The sequence below is a fragment of the Periplaneta americana genome, chromosome 6 (genome assembly GCF_040183065.1).
Source record: "Periplaneta americana isolate PAMFEO1 chromosome 6, P.americana_PAMFEO1_priV1, whole genome shotgun sequence".
Lineage (NCBI taxonomy): Eukaryota > Metazoa > Arthropoda > Insecta > Blattodea > Blattidae > Periplaneta > Periplaneta americana.
In genome coordinates, this window is record NC_091122.1 from 136,554,758 (window position 1) to 136,574,590 (window position 19,833).

Sequence of the window (19,833 nt, forward strand, 5' to 3'; positions counted from 1 at the left end):
GCCAGCACTGTAACATATTTTCGTATAGAAACTAGGGCACCTGGCCAGCAATTTGAGCTAAAAATAAATAGACTACAAAATAAATAAATAATTAAATAGGTGGAAGGACAAACAAACAAATATATTTTTAATCCAATGCCACCAGGTTGTCATTTCATATTTCTGGTCTCTCCTGCCAGATGGTGATGATGATGATGATGGTGGTGGTGGTGGTGGTGGTGGTGGTGATGATGATGATTATGAATTGCCAGAAGAGGTCTTAAATCTAATCCTAATCTAATTTCCAGACTATGGACGAACACAGGAACATTCCCCTTCAAGGAAAAATTCCTGTCTTCTAACCGGGAATCAAACCAGGGACCTCATGAATTGTAGTCAAAAGCTCTGAGCACTAGCCCATGAGACTGGTCTACAAACAAATAGATAAATAAATAAATACATAAATAAAAACTTTCTAGAGAACAGAGTACAAAATTACCGGTACTAACTTTGTGTGGTAACTTGGATAAGAGTGCTATTGCACAACCAAATAAACATAAAATTCATTATTTAAACTTATTTTATTGCTTGAAACAAAGAATGTAATGCAATGTTGTTGTTGTTGTTTCTCATCCCTGGTTCATAATTTCAAAACATGTCCAACAATTATGGTTTATTTAACGACGCTCGCAATTGCTGAGGTTATATCAGCATCGCTGGTGTGCCGGAATTTTGTCCTGCAGGAGTTCTTTTACATGCCAGTAAATCTACTGACATGAGCTTGTCGCATTTAAGCACACTTAAATGCCATCGACCTGGGTCAGGATCGAACCCACAACCTCGTGCACAAAAGGCCAGCGCTATCCAGGCCAACTCAAAACATGTCCATGAGAGCATCCTCCTTAATTTTGTAAAAACTTCTGAAAGTTTTATTCAAAGGTCTGTTATTGAACATTTGATGCAATCCATTGTATGTCTTCTAAATTACATTTTAAACTTATCAGAAATATTTTCCTTTAAACTATTTTAAGTGTTTCTAGATGATCTATTTAGAGCAGTGATATTGCTGTTTATTTTTGTCAATTTAATTATACAGTTCTTCAGGTCTGTTTTGTACCAGGTATTTAGAGGTGGTGTTCTCCATTTTTTGCTAATTTTAATTTTCATCATTTGGTTCTATACTGTTAAATAACTTTGCTTCCTTCTTTGGTTAATGTAATGTAATGTTCTGCATGTGTGTATGTACATAAAGAACGAACAAAATAATAATCGAACAAACATATTTTCATTTCTTACCAATGCTCTGTAAGATTGTGTGGATATGTTCTTCGTTACTGCATTGAAAGACGAAACACGTAAATGTCTTTGCAATGTTACAGCTCGCATCTCTGGAAACCAACACAAATTACACATAATTAATGCTGCAGACACACATCAGTCAGCATAAAAATTCAACAGTTAGAAACGAAACTGCAAGGGTTAACAAACTTCTTATGACAACTTGTAAGTACAAACACATAAGTGCATATAGGTACATCATTCAGAACTATTTACATAATATTTATACCACATGAAAGTAAACTGATTTACTTTTGGGAATTGCAATACATTAAGTTTATTAATTTTGTACATTTCGTTATTTCGTTCATATTATAACTGTTGGAAATGGCGACTACAAACATGTAAGCAACAGTGACACGAATACTGTGGCATATATGTCAAAGAACAAGTGTTCCTATAAACTGTCACAATTCATTTTGGAAATTTCTATTGTCATGCATGTCTCGTAGGGAAGCTTTCATATGTCCTGCTAAGAAAAAAAGTGTTGTGGTTTTATACGATATGTTAAGCTGAGAAGGAAAAAAATATTTCTGACCAAGTTATTAATTAAGAAAAATGTCCTCTATAGTCTCACAGAGTCTGTAAACCGTGTTATATTACAATTTGTATGACATGAATATAGTACTTTTGCTTTATAAGTAAGTTAATTCAATACTTGAGCAATAAGACTATTATTGCAAATATTTCTGTTTACAATAATTTTTTTTGGCATCATAGCAGAAATAGAGATGATACTATGGGATATGTTACTGGAGCTAAATGGCAGTTGTGAGCAGTATGCATGAAGATAAATGCCAACAAGACGAAGACCATGGTTATGGAAAGAAAAATAAACATGCGGATTCGAAATGAGGCAGTGGAACAAGTGAACAGCTTCAAATACTTGGGGTGTACTGTAAGTAGTAACATGAGCTGTTGCCAGGAAATCAGGAGGAGGATAGCAATGGAAAAGAAAGTTTTTAATAAAGAAAGGAGCATTATCTGCGGATCTCTGGAAAAGAACTAAGGAAGAGACTAGTGAAGTGCTTTGTGTGGAGTATGGGGAAGAAATATGGACATTATGACGAAGTGAAGAGAAATGATTGGAAGCATCTGAGATGTGGGTATGAAGAAGAATGGAGCATGGGAAATGGACATACGGAATAAGAAATGAATCTGTGCCACAAAGAGTTGGTAAAGAAAGAATAATGCTGAAACTGATCAAGAAGAGAAAAAGAAATGGCTGGATCACTGGATAAGAAGAAAGTGCCTAATGAAGAACGCACTGGAAGGAATGGTAAACGGAGAAAAATTCGTGCCAAAAGAATATATCAGATGATAGATAACAATAAGATATATGGATCATATTCAGAGATTAAGAGGAAGACGGAAAATAGGGAATATTGGAGAATGCTGGGTTTGCAGTGAAAGCCCTGTCCTTGAGCACAAAGCTATGAATAGATAATATTTTGCCAGAAAATAATTAAAATATTTTTAATCTGTAACAATCTACAGAAAGACGTTCTGTTAGCTTCATAGAGCACTTTTCTACAATAACATATTTTTAAAAAGATTTCATTTCTAAATTGTTGATCTTACTTTAAAAAGGTGCAAGTAATTCTGATCCAGCACTGTAAGTAGCAATATAAAATGAATATTTTTATCTTTATAATTTTATTTTAAAGAGTTCATGTAAAGTATGATGTCCAAATTTCTATCATCTACAACATATTTGGAAAGCTATGTAAATTGAAAGTAAGAGCTCGCACGTGACTTTTATATTGATAAAAAATGTCATATTCATCAGTATCTACCACATTTTTAAGTATTTTTATACGATGTTCAGAATCAGTTTTTCTTAAATATAGCGAATTTATCTGTTTCCTAGAATGAATAATGTGGTACCTAGTAATTTAATATTATCGGTAGTTTATCAGTTGTCTTCCTAGTTCCACTATAACATCTATAATTACTCTATGACCTTGTACATATGACCTATATGGATGACGTATTATCACTATGCTGACAGTCTCATTAATTACTCGCAACAGTCCTACTGATAACAAATGGTGAATGTGTGCAGAGGTTATGTAACATGGAATGAAATTCTGTACAACAGTGACAGAATACTTTCAGGACAATAATACAACGAATATAAAATAAAAAAGAACCACTTCATTCTCTGTTTCATTACGCACGAAAAAACTGGTTACCTTTGTCTGAATGTATCTAAGTCGCCAAGTGTAAACATATACTTGACACTATGTATATAAAAGACTCATGCATTAGCTGCATCATATTAAATGAAAGAGAAAGACAAAACTGTTCTCTGATAGAGGAGAAGGTTGAAACGAGCAGGAGGGAGGTTTGAAGCTCATTCAGTAATGAACATCCACCACTCACGCAGATGTTGACCTTGCCTACAATAACAGTGATTCACTGAGAGGATGCTGTGTTGCCACGCTGAATCACTAGACCTCGAAGCTGACATTAACACCCTGCCCCAAAAAGTGTGTTTCAAGATTCTCACCAAAGAAAAAAATACAAACTGTTACATTCGATTACTACTTCACAATAAGCATTGTTCTTGATCGTTTAATATAATTAATCACTTTCACACCTGGACTACGAAGAAATTTCATATACAGAAAATACATCTTCAGAAATAATTAACCTAACTTTAGCTATTATGGAATAAGAACAACATTAGAAGATTTAATTTTTTTATACAAACTTATTTTCTGTAGATGAAATTACAGATGTTCTCTCAGAATCTATATTCCCTTCCTGCCACAAACAATTTAAAAGTCAGAAAAAACCACTCAGGGCTGGTCATATAATATTTGTTTATCTAATGGCTGGTAAATTGATTAAAGAATCATTAATCTTCAAAGAAAACAACAAGTGAACAAATGGATCATTGAAAATGGTAGTTAAATGAACCTCCTTTGCTCAGTGAATGTCCGTAATACATTACTGTTCAGAGAAGAGGAAAAAAGCCCGAAGTAAGAATTCCCTTTCACAATAACATTGAACAAAAAAATAAAATAAAATAAACCAGCTGTTGGATATTCGCCAAGTAAGTTATTAGATTAGAAATTAGAAAAGTCCATTACATCCTTAGCAAGCAAGGGTCTCCTAGCATCAGTAGGGCTGCTCTACTTTTGCTCAGTTATAGGGGACTCTTATTATAAACCATTAACTTTTAATATTATGTCAATCTTAAATAGTAATTTTCCCAAATAGCAAAAGTAGAAGCAAATGTAATACAATGTAAGAACAGCCATTTTATAGAATTTATAATTTAAGTAAGATATTTTCTGGAATTACAAAAAATTCCTTTTGTGTCTAATGCAAAAATGAAAGTTTTATCTTCTTACATGGGCAATAAGTAACCGATTTTATTTCTGTGCAGTATGTCTTGTAAATTGTTTAGTCAAATGTGCGAAGACAGGTTGGCACTTCATAAATGACACCAATAAGATCACTCACGAGGCAACTAAGACAGGAGATAATGGGGCAGGGTAGTTCCTTTCCCCCTCCATTGCATACATCACTGAGTAGTAACATATTATTTACCATTGGTAACATAATAAAAACTGAATTGTTGCAAAACGCATAAAAATTCATAACAAATAAGTATGCATTACCTTCAAGATACTGAATTCATTACTCCACATGAGAGGATGAAAAAGGGTGATTATTAGCAGAGTTTAATTTTGACATGTGGTAGAAATGATAGGTAATTTCTTGTGTGGAGCCCTCTCACATCAGAGAGCTATCTTACAGTTAATTCTTTAGTTCAAAGCAGGGGACGATGCTTTTCAGATCCCCATCTCCAACTTTCAAAATCAATCCACTGATTTTCTTTCAGTTCATTAGACACTGTATTATCAATGTCATCCCTTCAATTCCTGGCTTCTTACATTTTGTTCCCCAGGAAGAATAAACTTTTTACGATAAAATACAATCATTCATCATTTCCTTCTTTTACATAGTGTAAATGTGTAAATCTATGTGGGATTCCCAATTTTACTTCCTGTCGAAAAAAAGGTGTCAAAAACTTTCATTACTCTTAAAAATCCATTATTCTCGGCCGGATTTGAACGTGTGAAGCCCAGATGTAATAAGATGATAACCACATTACTGCAGAGAATGACATAGTATGCAATTTTCGCGTAGAAAATGAAAGGCAAATTTATATTTGCTGATTCTTACACACAGAAAGTTCTGACATAAAAGAAAAATATGATATGAAGTTTTCTTTTTTATGCTGCACATATTGGTGTACAGCTATTTGTGCCTCTGCCTACATTTTTATGATTAGGTTTAAGAATTCTGTTCGGGAGTTGGGACACCAATTAGGTCGGATTCTGACTACACCATATGACAGAATGACGTAAGTATATGGAAGTAAGCAGAATGAACGAAGATGGTGATGGTGATGATGATGATGATGATGATGATGATGATGATGATGATAAAAAAATAATAATAATAACAATAATAATAATAATGACAGCGAAATGAGTCCAGGGCCAGGCACTAAAAATTACCTAGCATTTGATCTTAAAGTGTTGATATGGCATAAAGTATGACTATACAAAAATTGAAAATTTAACAGCAAAAATAATTACAAAAAGTTTTAAATTCTTTTTGATGAATAACTTACCCTGCAATGTAAGCAAAGTGATTGGGTACACTCAGAGTCCTGCCACATGACGATATCTCCATATAAGAATGTTTCAAGATCACCTATGTAAACACAAAGTTGAATTATATGAGTAAATTATACATATATCTGTATACTTAAATTAATTTACTGTATGTGTACTTAAATTAATTTACTGTATCTCTAGATTAAAATTATTTTCGATATCTCAAAATCCATGAATTTTATCTTTGTTACTAATATATGTAGGGTAGCCGAAGTTTGTTTTAGGAAAAAAAGGAAGGTTTTCACACACCAAAAAAAAAAAAAAATCATATTTACACTCTGCAGTTGAGAAATACTTATAGTTCAGCCTTTATCAAGTCCAAAGAACACTTATTTCTTACTTCATACTTACTTACTTATTTACAAATAGCTTTTAAAGAACCCAGAGGTTCACTGCTGCTCTCCCATAAGCCCACCATCGGTCCCTATCCTGAGCATTATAAAACAAATCTCTGCACACAGGCCTAGTAGACTTCATGTTGAAGATAATTATATTGCGGGAAAAAAAACGTAAGTAATCCTCAAATTACGGAAGACGCATTTTAAGGTAAAAAAACGTAACAGGTAAAAACATACGACCTCGCAACCCTACTAACATGTAGGCTATCAATTAATTTCCTTTCCCAAGTTTAAAACGTACATACTTCTTGTGTAAGCAAATAAAATCTTGTAACTAATATTTTAACGTAACACAAAACAAAAGTTCGCGTTTTCTTTGAATCCTACTCAAATTCATGATCACTCTCTCAATGAGAATTAAAGGCAGTGCATAATTATTTTTATCATAACATTCTTTTCTTAATATATCATACGCTAAAGTATAGAGAGGGTTTTATTGTACTTAGTACATTAAATAAAAAGAAACAAACCTTGCTATTAGATTTTTCAGTCACTTTAATTCCAATCTCTTGGATCTCAAATAATGATGGCTTGCTAGACTTGTTACGATTAGTGAAAAGAACATTATTCATTGCACCATCTATTTGTCTTACATCACCATGCTTCCCTGTAGCAACACAGCCAATATATGACACATCAAAGCCAGGCCTGCAAAAGATTAAAAAGAAAAGTTTTTAACAATCATCATATCAATAAGAAATTAAGGACTTGTCATTTTCTTTAACAGACTATAGGCCTAACTTCTATACAATACAACTAAATATCTGTCAGGGGCAAGAAAATGTCCAATGTATAAAAAACCCATGAAGTGCAATATCCAACAAACCATATTGTCAGTTAAGTACATATTATGGTTCTGTCCAGGGCAACAAAATGCCCAAGGAAACAAAAAACCTATGAAGTGGGTTTTAATAGCATTATTTCAAGCCTGTGTTGTCACTGTTGTGATGTTGCCCAAAAACAAAGACTTAGAATAAATTTGTATAGCTTCAGACATGGCAGAGATAATTTTCACCCAAAAAGACAAGACTAAGTTATGTTGCTTTACAGGAAAAACTTATTTTTACTTTAATTGAGAAAACCAAAACTGAAGTACTGAAATGCTGTAAAAGGACAGTGTGTAATGCAATATGTGTCACTACGCAATTGAGATCTGCAGAAAATAGTGGTAACTAAAGACAGTACTAGTGATCACCTCCATTCAATGATGCGGAAGTGAAGCACATAGTACACAAGAGTTATAACAAGAGCTCGAGCAAGTTTTGTATTTCACAATGGAGCTGGACAAGTGAAAAACGAAAGTGTTCTTGTGTCTTCAACACCGAGGAATGTTCTTCAGAGAATGATACAGTAGCGTGCAAATTAATCTGAACAACGTAATTACTTATGCAAAAACACTCAAACAGGATAAAAAAAGGATCTAGGACATACCTCAGTAATCTATGTGGCCTCCCTTGTTCCTAATAACAGCTCTGAGACGATTTGGCATGGATTCCACTAATTTCCCACAAATATTCTTCATTTCTCCATCGCGAAACCATACACCAATGAGGGCAAGAAATCATCTTCTCCTTTGTAGAACAATCCATTTTTTGCATTCTTATTTTGCAAATTGACCACAAGTTCTCAATGGGGTTGATGTCGGGTGAGTTGCCTGGCCAGGGGAGTACCTGAGTAGTTTCTCGAGACATATGGCATGGTGCCAGGTCTTGTTGGAACACACCTCTGCCATCCGGAAATGATTTTTGCAGCTGGGGTACGATTCTGGTTTCCAATAAGTGAATATATTTGTCAGAATTCATCATTCCCTTGATAGGTATTAATGCTCCAGGCCCTTCATGTGTAAAACAACCCCAAAACATTACTTTAGGGGGGTATTTGGGTGCTTGTTGGAGATGAGCTGCTGTTACTTTTTTGGATCCTTTCTGTACGTAAGAAACACGGTGGCCGTGGACCTCGAAATGAGACTCATCGGAAATAAGTACATTCTTCCAGTCATTCACTGTCCAGTGTTGATGTAATTTTGCCCACATTAGGCGTTTTTTGCACATAACAGGGATTAGCAGTTGCTTCTTAATAGGCTTACGAGCCCTTCGTCCAGCTTCCAAAAGCCTACGCCGCACTGTTGTGACGTGAATATTCGCCCCAGTGGTAGCCATTAACTCGCGGGTTAAGTCGACAGCAGTTAGTCTAGGATTGAATTTACAACAAACAAAATTTAATAACTCAATCCCAAGAGAAAAAATGAAACTCTCTGCATCAAAATCCACAGTTAATTCCCGATTTAAAACGAAAATCGTCTGTAGCTGCATTTAGATTGGCAACAGGCTATGATTGTTTGGCCAAACACCTGCATAGAATTGGAATATATCAGTCCCCTAACTGCCCACTGTGCAACTCAAACCAAGAAATGGATTCGGAACACCTCAAAATCTGTGCTTCAGTGGCTGGTCATGATAATATCTTTGAAAAATATTGGAGTGCAAGAGGTCAAATGCCTGGCATTAGAAAATAACAACTTTTCCTGACAATTAAACGATCATCTGCAGATGAAGTCTTCCTTTTCCGGCCACAGTTTCCTTTTTTCTGGGGTATGATGGATCTAGTCTCCCTGTATCGTTTTATGATCGAATTAACAGTAGCCAAACTGATGTGACATTCTGCAGCAATTTGCCTGTGTCATAGAAGAATGCTCTGCTAATGTTATAATTTTAGACCATTTTCGTGGAGTTGTATCCATTTGTGAAGACGACAGAATGTACACAAGATTGCAGTATTAAGTCTTCAACACAACTGAAATACTTATAAGTACAAAACGACAGGCAAAAGTCACATATTATAAAAAAAATAATGACAGACCTTCAACAATGGAATTACACGTACTACAGATGTCAATTAAAGCGGTATGAGCAGCTGTGAGGCCAACAATGACAGAAAATGTAAAAATATGTCATGTTCGGATTAATTTGCATGCTACTGTATATTACCAACAAAATAAACATCGTTGTCCTGTTGAGTTATATCTTCAAGGAAATGTAATCAATGAATCAACAGCAGAACATTTGTCTTGTAAGTACAGTAATTTATTTTTAATTTATGATGGAGGTATAAATGATGCAAATAGAATTCTCAGTATTATTTAACATACAACTTTTGGCAGAAAGTGACATTATTTTCTATTTTCAGTGAAGAAACATTTAAAACTGTTCTAAATCTATTTGTTCACCTATTTTTAATTCATGGTATTGTTCAACAGTTTCTTTTTCCATTCGTGTTTTACCCCCCCCCCCTTTTCCTCCTTACTTGTTAATACGTGTGTCCAGCTGTAAGCTGATTACACGATGTCCACTGTAAATCAAATATGCAATTTTCCAGAGCTGTGGACTGGTGAGAATTTCCTGTAATGAGTGATTTTTTTTATCCTTTTCTGCAGTTTATGGTCTGTGTTATAACAACGAAGTAGAATGTGTTAAAGCAGTTAATGGGGAGGTCCGAAGCTTCTAGGTGTTTGATTTCAATTTTCTGATTCATACACAGCATTTTGGAATACAGGAAATTATTTATTTATATTGGATATTACATTAGACGGACTTTTCCTTACATTGGACATTTTACACAATGGACCTTTTAGTGTTATGTTAGTGTTATGGACGTTACCATTGTATAGTAGTTAATGGAAACTGTACCTTTTACCATTGACCATATCTCTGATAATCAATATTCCATCTTGTTTCACTTCATTTTACAATGCAAACAAACAAAATAAATATCGAATTATATTAATAATGACTATGTCTAAGACGAAAGTACGATTATGCTAACCTGACAGCCGCGGGTATCTTCTTCAACTGCCCAGTTACTTCTCCATTTGAATGCCTGTCTCTGTCAGTATACTGTGTTCGCAGTTCCTCTGGATCCAAATGTGCTCTTCTTAGAAGACTTATCATAGGTGGATATAAATCAGTTGTTCCAGGTAAGTGGGCCTGAAATAAATTTGTCAAATATAACGTACTATAACTTCTACCTTCAATGAGATTTCTTTATCAGAAAGATTGTTAAGTGTTTAAAATATTTTACAAGTCTTAATAATGTGATATATTTTTATTAGTGTCATGTGACAACGACAATTCCACCATGAGGTCATTCATCTTACAGAAAATGTTAAAAAAAGCGCGTGCACACACACACATACCCCCTCCCCGAGCCCAAATTAAACTGCTGAACAAATTTTATTCATATTCTCAACTGGCACCTACAAATGAAGTGATCTGGGAAATGTACATATTAAAAAAAAAAAAAAAGTATTTTATCTCAAAAAAAAAAAAGCAAAATGTTGATTCATTTAAAATCAGCTCCAACTATTTTTATATAACATTGTTTTCCAAACAAGATGACGTGATAAATGAAATGATATAGACAGTATGTTTTTGCATATGTTAGTGAAAAGCTAAGAACAGGCAAGAAAATGGCCATAGTGAAAACCTAACAACAGAAAAGGAAATGACCAGTACATGTTGTGGCATTCAAAATTATAAACCTTATATATTTTTTTAGTTGGTTATTTAACGACGCTATATCAACTACGAGGTTATTTAGCTTCAATGAGATTGGTAATAGCAAGATGGTATTTGGCAAGATGAGGACGAGGATAGATTACCTGGCATTCACCTTATGGTTGGGGAAAACCTCGGAAAAACCCCAATCAGGTAATCAGCCCAAGTAGGAATTGAACCCGCGCCCGAGTGCAACTTAAGACTGGCAGGCAACCACATATATATATATATATATATATATATATATATATATATATATATGAAAAAGTAAAATAAATTGATTCTGAATGTGCAATATAATCTTGACATGGCTTTTTCAGGGCCAGATTCAGGACGGATCCATGCACTTAAGACTTACTTTGGTCAGGTCCCGTCCTCAGACGAATAGCCTGATAAACCCCAGGGCCCAGACCCCAAGCCCTTCCTATATCAGCATCAGAAACTCATACCATTCCCAAGACTTCATCCCAGTCTATTTTTAACTACTGCAGGTAACAGATGAAATGACGGAAGTGGAGAGTGGAATGGGAGTACCCCAAGAAAAGCTCTCTGCGACATCTGCTCTGTCCACCACAAATTCCATCATGACCTGGCTGGGGATTGAACCCGGGCCTCATGAATGAAAAACCATTGTGCTAACGCAGGTGTGGCATGCAATATAAGATAATATGTTTAATAAGTTTCAAAACTTAAATAGCTTGATAGTACGAAATCACTGAAGGTGAACGAAGATTTCGAAGAAAGAATCTGTTATTTATAATAAATTACGTTGAATTTTAAATAAGTTTTTAAATAAAATATAGACGGAAATTGTATTAAAATTACATAAAATGATCTCTAAAACAACGTTCGAGTTTTGAGAAAGAATCATAAGGGTTTAAGAAAAAGAGGTAAACAGTACATAATAAGATTCCTCCATTGATTAGCAGATATTTCTTTGAGAGATAAAGTGAAAAATTAAAAAAAAAATTAAAACTTTTCTGTAACTATAGATGAAGACAAAGATAATCACAAAAAATGAAAGAAAATGTGGGAAAGAAGGAACATGATTGCATGAAAAAAGTAATGTGTTCATAAACGAAGATTTAGTCAATGTGTAGAATAACAATGCCTTTGAAATTAACACAAATAATTTAACAGGCTAAACTATACGTACCTTAATAATGTTCACAACAACTGGCTGACCATAACCTTTCCTCATTATGGTTGACAGTCGTCCTCGCTTGCTAGTTGTAATATGGTTGCCATTGAGCTCATCTAAGATATCACCAATTTCAATCTTGTCCTACGAGATCAATATGTACACATTTCTTAAGGATATGACATTCTGAAAATATGTTAGCATTATTATATTTAAATAAAAACAACAGAAATAATAACAACAGCAATAATAATATCTAAATTAGTGACAAGTTTTACAATGTAATTGTTATATTATAATCAGCAATACTTAAGTACTACAGTTATAATATAAATATATTCTTTAATTTTCTTTTATATCTATTCTGTCAGTTCTCTAAAAAAATAAAGAGTTCAACTTCACAACATTTTATCCAACAAACATAATGATAAAGCAGGAGCATCCACGATTTTAAGAATAACATTGTGCTCATTTTATCGTGCTCCGGTATACTGTAACGAACGATGGATAAATCAAGAACAATATACAGTTAAGGCAATAAAGCATTTTCTCATATCCTATTAAAATCTCATAGATCTGGAACACAGACTGCACCTGTTGAATGTTTATAATATTATTCAGTGCTACTGAAATAACCATAGTTATTAAACTACACTTACAGTCTTACTAATAAACCGTCTAAAATTTTTATACGAGTCTTATACAGGGACAAAAACGTTACTAATAAACCATGCATAAATGATAGATGTATAAGCAGTGTGTAACTATACATGGGAATTGCTATGCAGTAGTTATACACACAAAATCCCCCGTTTAAGTGTTGTATACAGAGAAAAAAACGGCCGCCTCTCTAACAGCTGTTTGTATCAATTGTCATTTTATATCGATGGTTGTCTTGTATCCACAGAAGAACAAAACAAAGAATACAGAATAATTAGAATAATATTGCTGTAGCTGTACACTTTGATCAAAATATAGCGTGATAATCGATCAGGTCCAGTTCTACTATCGATACATAGTATGGCACACTAATGCACACTATCAGATGCAATAGAGAATCTCAGTTATTCTGTTAACTTTCGTAATAAAATAATAACGAAACTATGACGTAAACTTGTAACAGTTGTATTGTTTTACATGATGTATGTAGCAATTATTAGTCAGAAATTTACACACGACTCATAAACGAGCTATTCGCTGTGCAAGTATAAGACAGTGAAATGTCTGTATAAGAGTTTTTATTAGTAAGATCGTTATTGTTTAAAATTACGCCTGTTGTCAGTATTGTAAAATCCTAAATAATACTGTTATTTTTTCAATATTAAACAGGTACATAAAGCTTCTAAAAATTACTTACTACTAGACAACATTATTACTGAAAGTTATAAAAGCAAATAAATTTTATTTAGCACTTACATCTTCTGCTGCGACACTGTCACTCTTAATTCCCACAATCACTGCCTTTCCACTGACAAAGCTATAAACAAAGAAAACAATAAACTGAAGCATGAAACTAAAATGTAAAAAGCTAAGCATTCAGAATTTCGTGAAGAGTATACAATGAAATTTGAATACTGTGAAATATGCCTATATAAGAAAAATATTTCATATCAAATAATATTCAATTTCCTAGCTTCAAAATGTAATTAAAAAGTTTTGTGGCCTAAAAATACAAGAAAAATAAAAATCATACCAGACACAGATTCCAAGCATTTTACATGGAACAAATTCCAGCTTCGCACATTGGGGCAACTGCCATGTTTCATCAAGGAATGAAGAATTATACAATTGAAGTTTGAACTGCAGACGGCTACATTGTAGAAGCAGAGATAAGAAGATCTCCCCTAGTATTTCATCTCCAAGAATTGAAAGAGTCTCATCGTATAAACATTTGGGTTGCTTTTGTCTCACCTGTTCGTTAAGTGAAAGAGAAAACTATTTAAGACTGATTTCATTATAAATATCACAATAATTACAATGAACAATGATTAAAACAACTGTAACATTTCATTTTATTCTTTTTAACTTATAACTGTGTTATCAACAAAATTATATTACGACAACTAAAGAGTAAATTACGTGTAGTAATCACTGTTGACCCAGTACACAGAAAAATTAATTCTATACAAAAAAAAGACAGATTTTATTTTTAAAATAACAAAAAATAATTCATAATACATCATAGTTCAAAATTAAACTGGGAACAACAATTCTGCAATCTCTGATGTTTTTTCCGTTGTCTATTTATTTTTCTAATTTTTGTTTTTAAACATTGAAGTATTAAAATGAATGTGTATCACAGTAAACGTCATTCTAGTAATACAAGTTCGTCTGGTTCCCTTAGCAACTAGATGTAATTTACTGCTTAAAATTGGCTGCTGGCAATAGTCTGTGTAACACAGAAATTCGTTGTCATGTATTAAATATATACATCGGAAAATGTTTCTATATTTGATATGTGAAATTTGCATCATTGGGATGATGTCAAAGAAAATTTCGTACCCAAAATTCCACAATACCACGTATCACTTTTTGGTATGAAGCTGTCTCAAAGTTAAGAGGTAGTTATGAGTTATTCTAGACATTTCATATAATAATATATACATCTTATTTTCATATTCAATATTTAGATATCTTTGATGGGCTAGTTTGACATGAAGATGACATTTACCACATTTGTGATCCTATTAGAAGCACTTTCCTCTTTTAAGGATTTGTCTCATAAACTGAAAGCTGGTTATTATTTTCAGCTGGAATTTTGATCGGTCAAAGTCTGCTAGTCTGTTCTTGTTGAAGTACTTTGAGTACTTCCAATGAGATTATTCTTTAATACCCTGGAGAAAAAAAAAAGAAAAGAAAAAGCATGTATTTTACTGGCCAGTAAATACAGTAATTTCTCACTAGACCCTATGTGTTTTCGTCATCATCGTCATCGTCATCATCATCACCATCAACTCTACAGCCCAACCGAGCCTTGGTCTTCACAATTCTACACCTCCATTCACTCCTATCCATTGCCATCTCTTCCCAGTTGCTACAGTGAAGCAGGCAACTATCCTCTTTTACTGCATGATCCATCTTTTCTGGGGTTCCCCAACATGCCTCTTTTCAAATATCTTTCCTTTCCATTGAACATGCCCCACCCATTGTAATCTTCTAAATTTAACAATCATGGATAGTTCTGGTTCTTTGTATTGTTGAGATAATTCTTTGTTATATCTGATTCTTCAGATATCATGATCATTAATTCAACAGAAATAACTCCTCTTTACAAAGTACCTGTCATTAATCACAAGCAAATTTACAAAATATAATATCATTCCTATTGGACAGTTTGTTTTCATAGTATTGTTGGTTGCTTAACAAATTAAGTAAAATAATTATATACTTAATCACATTACAAATTACTAATACATTTTAATATTTACATCAGTTTTAAATTTATGTAACTAATCTTTAAACAGTAAAGTAATATTAGAACTAATTACAATATATGAATATCTGTTTCATGTGAATTGTGCAAGTTGTGTAAGATTAATTACAAATGTTTACTCATACTATAAAATTTATAAATTAAGTTCAATGCAATTTCTTAATGGGATTTATATAGTATGATCTTTTATGTGCAATGCAGAAAATGAAATATAGCTTCATATTTGGGAATGTACCGGTAATAAATGATGTCATTGACACAAGTCTTTTAAATGATAGTTCAAGAAAATGCATAAATTATGACGGAAATATCATTGGTATAGTTGCTATGTTCATTTATTATACTACTAATTACCTCTTTTTTCTCACAAATCATTTAAAAGCAATATTGCACTATGCTGGTTGGTCTTGTACAACATCCCATCACTCTTGTATAAAAAAAAATAAAATTATTATTCTATTTTTATATAGCATCATGTTTAGATATTAAGCAATAAGTACAGTCAATGTCAATAAAGAGTTAATATTATTAAAATAAAATCATGCATGTTACAGTAAAACCTCAATTATCCATCTCTCAATTAACTGCTCTTTGGATTATCTGATGGTGCCTGAATCACGTGTTCCATTACAAACTGCACTTGAATCAGTGGAAACCCTTTTGAAGTAAGAAGAGACATTTCATTCTTGGATAATGTTTACTTGGATAATGGAGATCAGAAAAAAAAATTGCTAGTATTAAAGTTCAGAGAAAAGTGACGAACTTCTTTAAAAGAACATAAAAATAAGGTAAGAACAAACAGAACGGATTATCCATCTTTTTTGATTAACCATTTCTCTCCTCCCCTTCATTACGACAGATAATCGAGGTTCTACTGTATTTGCAAAATATCATCAATATTAATACGTGTTGGTTCTAATATACTAAGACGGATCTACTGTATACTTACCAGTACTTCTACAGGAATATGTAGACATCTCTTAACAAGACAAGTTCGTATGAGCAGGCGCAGTTTTCCAATTGGTGTCAATACTTTTTGTGATGATTTCACTGCATTAACTGATGAGACATAACTAAATGGCACACTGTAACAAATAGAAAAATAACTCTATTTGTATTTACATAGCAAAACATTTACCTTTAATAGAACAGTTTTATATTCACACAATAAACAAAAGTATAACAGACTTCATTAAGTTGTAATCCTACACTTGAAAAGTTAATATATGATAAAACAATATTACCAAACATGCAATACGATAACAATACTGCTCCTGTGTTAATGACAACGTTACATCAAAAGATTATAGAAATGATACGAACAAGAATCATTCTTAACACTAAAAATTTGATATTATTATAACATAATAGGTTTCAACTCTTTTTTTTTAGTTTTATTGTCTAATAATTGTTTTATTAGTTGTGGTAACTTTTAAGAGAGTACAAAATTCTGTGACACACACTGCTCAAATTTATAGAGATTCTGTGACAATTATAGTGTAAGTTGTTAGCTATTCTTGTATTATGTTGGTGGAAAGTAAAGTTAATTTCAAATTCTAGGGAAACTAGGGGAATTAGGGAAATACAAAGAGAACAAGAGTATAAGGAGAACAAGGAGAGCAGAAGGAGAACAAGGCGAATGTAAGAAGAACAAGGGAATGATAAAGTCAACAAAGGAAAGACAAGGAGAATAAGAAGAATACAAGGGCAAGAGGGGGGTTGCATTTTTATGTGATGGTCAGTTGCCCTCTCCGTGCCTAATGAGAAGAAAACCGTAGGTAGTTTTTTGTCAAAAAGTATGGTAAGACTGTGGTTTATTACCAATATTTTTTCAACATCTATACAAATGAAATATTAAAAGCATGAAAATCAGTTAATAACAATTGGAACCAAATCGAATAAAGACAAAATTTAGTTACAAAAACAAAAGGATGAACATAAAACATCACACAAATCAAATCGAACTGTCCATAGATACAACCTCCAATTAACAAAATCAATGTTTATGTACGTACGGAATAAATTCACTGACAGTTAAAATTGAAAAGGAAAACCAAAGAGCCGAATAAATATCAATTTTTAAATACGTTTTCAAAGTATATTTCTGATACGGATGTCAAACTATAAGATGTACAAATGAAATAATAAAAGCGAATTTCGAACAAATGTTAACAAACACAAAATGAATACAATATCACGTAGAAATCAACACTAAAATACGGAAGTGAAATTTGGATTTTAAATAAAAAGAATTTTCACAACTGGAAGAAACTCACGGCCACTTTCAGGATTTACAAGTTTAGATCATCAAGCGAATACAGACTTGCATGCAAAATTAAATTAGAAGTTAATACTGGCACAGGCTAACCAGAAGGAAAAGGAACATACATTTTGTGGTACAGAGCTATAATATAGTTTCTAACCTTCTTCTGTGTGATAGTGATAGTGATAGTGATAGTGATGGTGATGGTGATGGTGATGAACTGGTGATGACAGTGATGCCTAGGTCTATTCTCTTTTATGTTGCACATGACAGTGTTAACAATTATGTAAGTTACTCCTTTTCAACAATGTGTCACTGTGGTTTACATTTTATCCAGGGTAGTAGAGTATAGGCCTAATTCAACAATACTGACTAATCTGTATTATTGTTACTTGGAGGGGCTACTCTACCACATAATCCTGGCTTAGTTGCCTCATGAGTGATGCCTTATTGGTGCCATTTAAGAGGTTTCAACCTGTCTTCGGACACAACAACAAACAACAATGCGAAAAAAGTGTAAAATGTCGATGATACCTATAAAAATTGAATAGCCTAAATCTTACCCATTTTGTAGACTAGCCACTTGTTCTAACCAATACCAACTTTCTGATATTTTTGTGAAACCCAATGTAGTATTACGTAAGAGTCCTTTTTGGAACACTCGCTCCAAAATCTGGCAGAATGGTTGTAATTCTGCATTTTCATCAGTGACTTCATTGCTACCTGATGTTTGCACCAATCTGAGAACACAACCTTGAAAAGAAAAAGATCTCATGAATATCAGTTGGAAATATGGACACAAATGGACGGTGCAACCATTACAGGCTATGATACTCATATATGATGCAACAGGCCCCAATAAATCTCTTAATACTGCAAAGAGATACTCTTAAAAACTCAAAACAGATTGCATTTCATTCATATAACTACTACTGGTACTGCTACTACTAATATAGGCTACTTACGGTCCATCCCAGGAATTTGTGGAGTAACTTCGCGCATATGGGGCAGAGTCTATGTTGCGGAGTGTATTGCGGGCAGCATCAGCTCGAGTCCCCTAAGGGATAAGATGCTCGTGGTAGAAGGTACAGTAGAGTTCAGATAGAAATTATCCTCTCCTGAAAGCGATTGCTCGCTTCGTTCAAGCAATACCTCCCCCAGAGCAGTCATTGGCCCTCCCACATACCACTTGCGCAGAGGTCTTGTTTCGTCTTTCTACTCCACAGATTCTGGGACGGACCATAGTACCTATTCTCTACGCTAATAGGTATAAATGGGCAGTCAAATGATACTCAATAATGGTTTCAGAATTTCAGAATAGGTAAAAATATTAGGCTAACATAACCTACAGACCTGTCTAATAAATTTCGTACCATTTCGGCAAGTCCAGTCAGTTGCAAATGATGTAGGCCTACTACCCAACTCTGATACAACTCGCATTGGTTATGCAGGTCGACGTATAAAAAAACTATGATCATGTTACAACTACACTAGGCCTAATGTTTACATTAAGTGTAAATTGATAATATGCCTCCCTACTACAATATTTATAAGATTAAGTGAGGTTATGTTTAAATTAAACTTTGCACTGCAACACTTGATACTGTCATTTTATCTTCCGTATTGTGTCGGGTGAAGTGCTGTTACTTTAGAATGTCAATTACAAAACATATTGTACTTCTATGGTACGTGTTTCTGTTTACAAAAACTTTAAAATTGCAAAAAGGTTAATAGGGATTTCCTAATTCATATTGCTAAAAACTACTACTTACTGTGAAAAGATAATAACATAACGTACCTTTCAATTCCCTCAACAATGGATCTGATACTGACATGTTTCATAATACTTAAATATATAGTAACAAATATATATTATTGCTTTTAAGTACACAATATACCACAAAAATAATAATTTTTTCTCCGACTACGTGTACCACATTCATAAATATAACTCATTTGACACTATGAGACGTCAACAATAAACACACCCCTATGTTTATTTTCGCCATTTTGTCTGCAACTAAAAAT

The 19,833-nt window shown here is 33.3% G+C and overlaps 1 protein-coding gene across 4 annotated transcripts in view; it reads right to left on the reverse strand.

Moving 5' to 3' along the window:
• LOC138701774 (uncharacterized) overlaps nt 1-19,833 on the reverse strand; it is a 233,051-nt gene that overhangs the window by 10,347 nt on the left and 202,871 nt on the right. For 3 of the 4 annotated variants that reach the window (XR_011332688.1, XR_011332689.1, XM_069829022.1), the window contains exons 1-10: nt 19,604-19,822; nt 18,369-18,558; nt 16,492-16,627; nt 13,803-14,020; nt 13,526-13,586; nt 12,125-12,253; nt 10,238-10,398; nt 6,886-7,063; nt 5,972-6,054; nt 1,276-1,367 (exon numbers count right to left, since the gene is read on the reverse strand). Coding sequence is in view for 2 of the 4 variants with exons in the window: in XM_069829022.1 (XP_069685123.1) it covers nt 1,276-1,367; nt 5,972-6,054; nt 6,886-7,063; nt 10,238-10,398; nt 12,125-12,253; nt 13,526-13,586; nt 13,803-14,020; nt 16,492-16,627; nt 18,369-18,558; nt 19,604-19,640 (1,285 nt within the window). In the remaining 2 variants the exon portion in view is untranslated. Of the gene's footprint in view, nt 1-1,275; nt 1,368-5,971; nt 6,055-6,885; nt 7,064-10,237; nt 10,399-12,124; nt 12,254-13,525; nt 13,587-13,802; nt 14,021-16,491; nt 16,628-18,368; nt 18,559-19,603; nt 19,823-19,833 lie in introns of those variants that run through there. The other variant, XM_069829024.1, reaches the window with a different exon arrangement.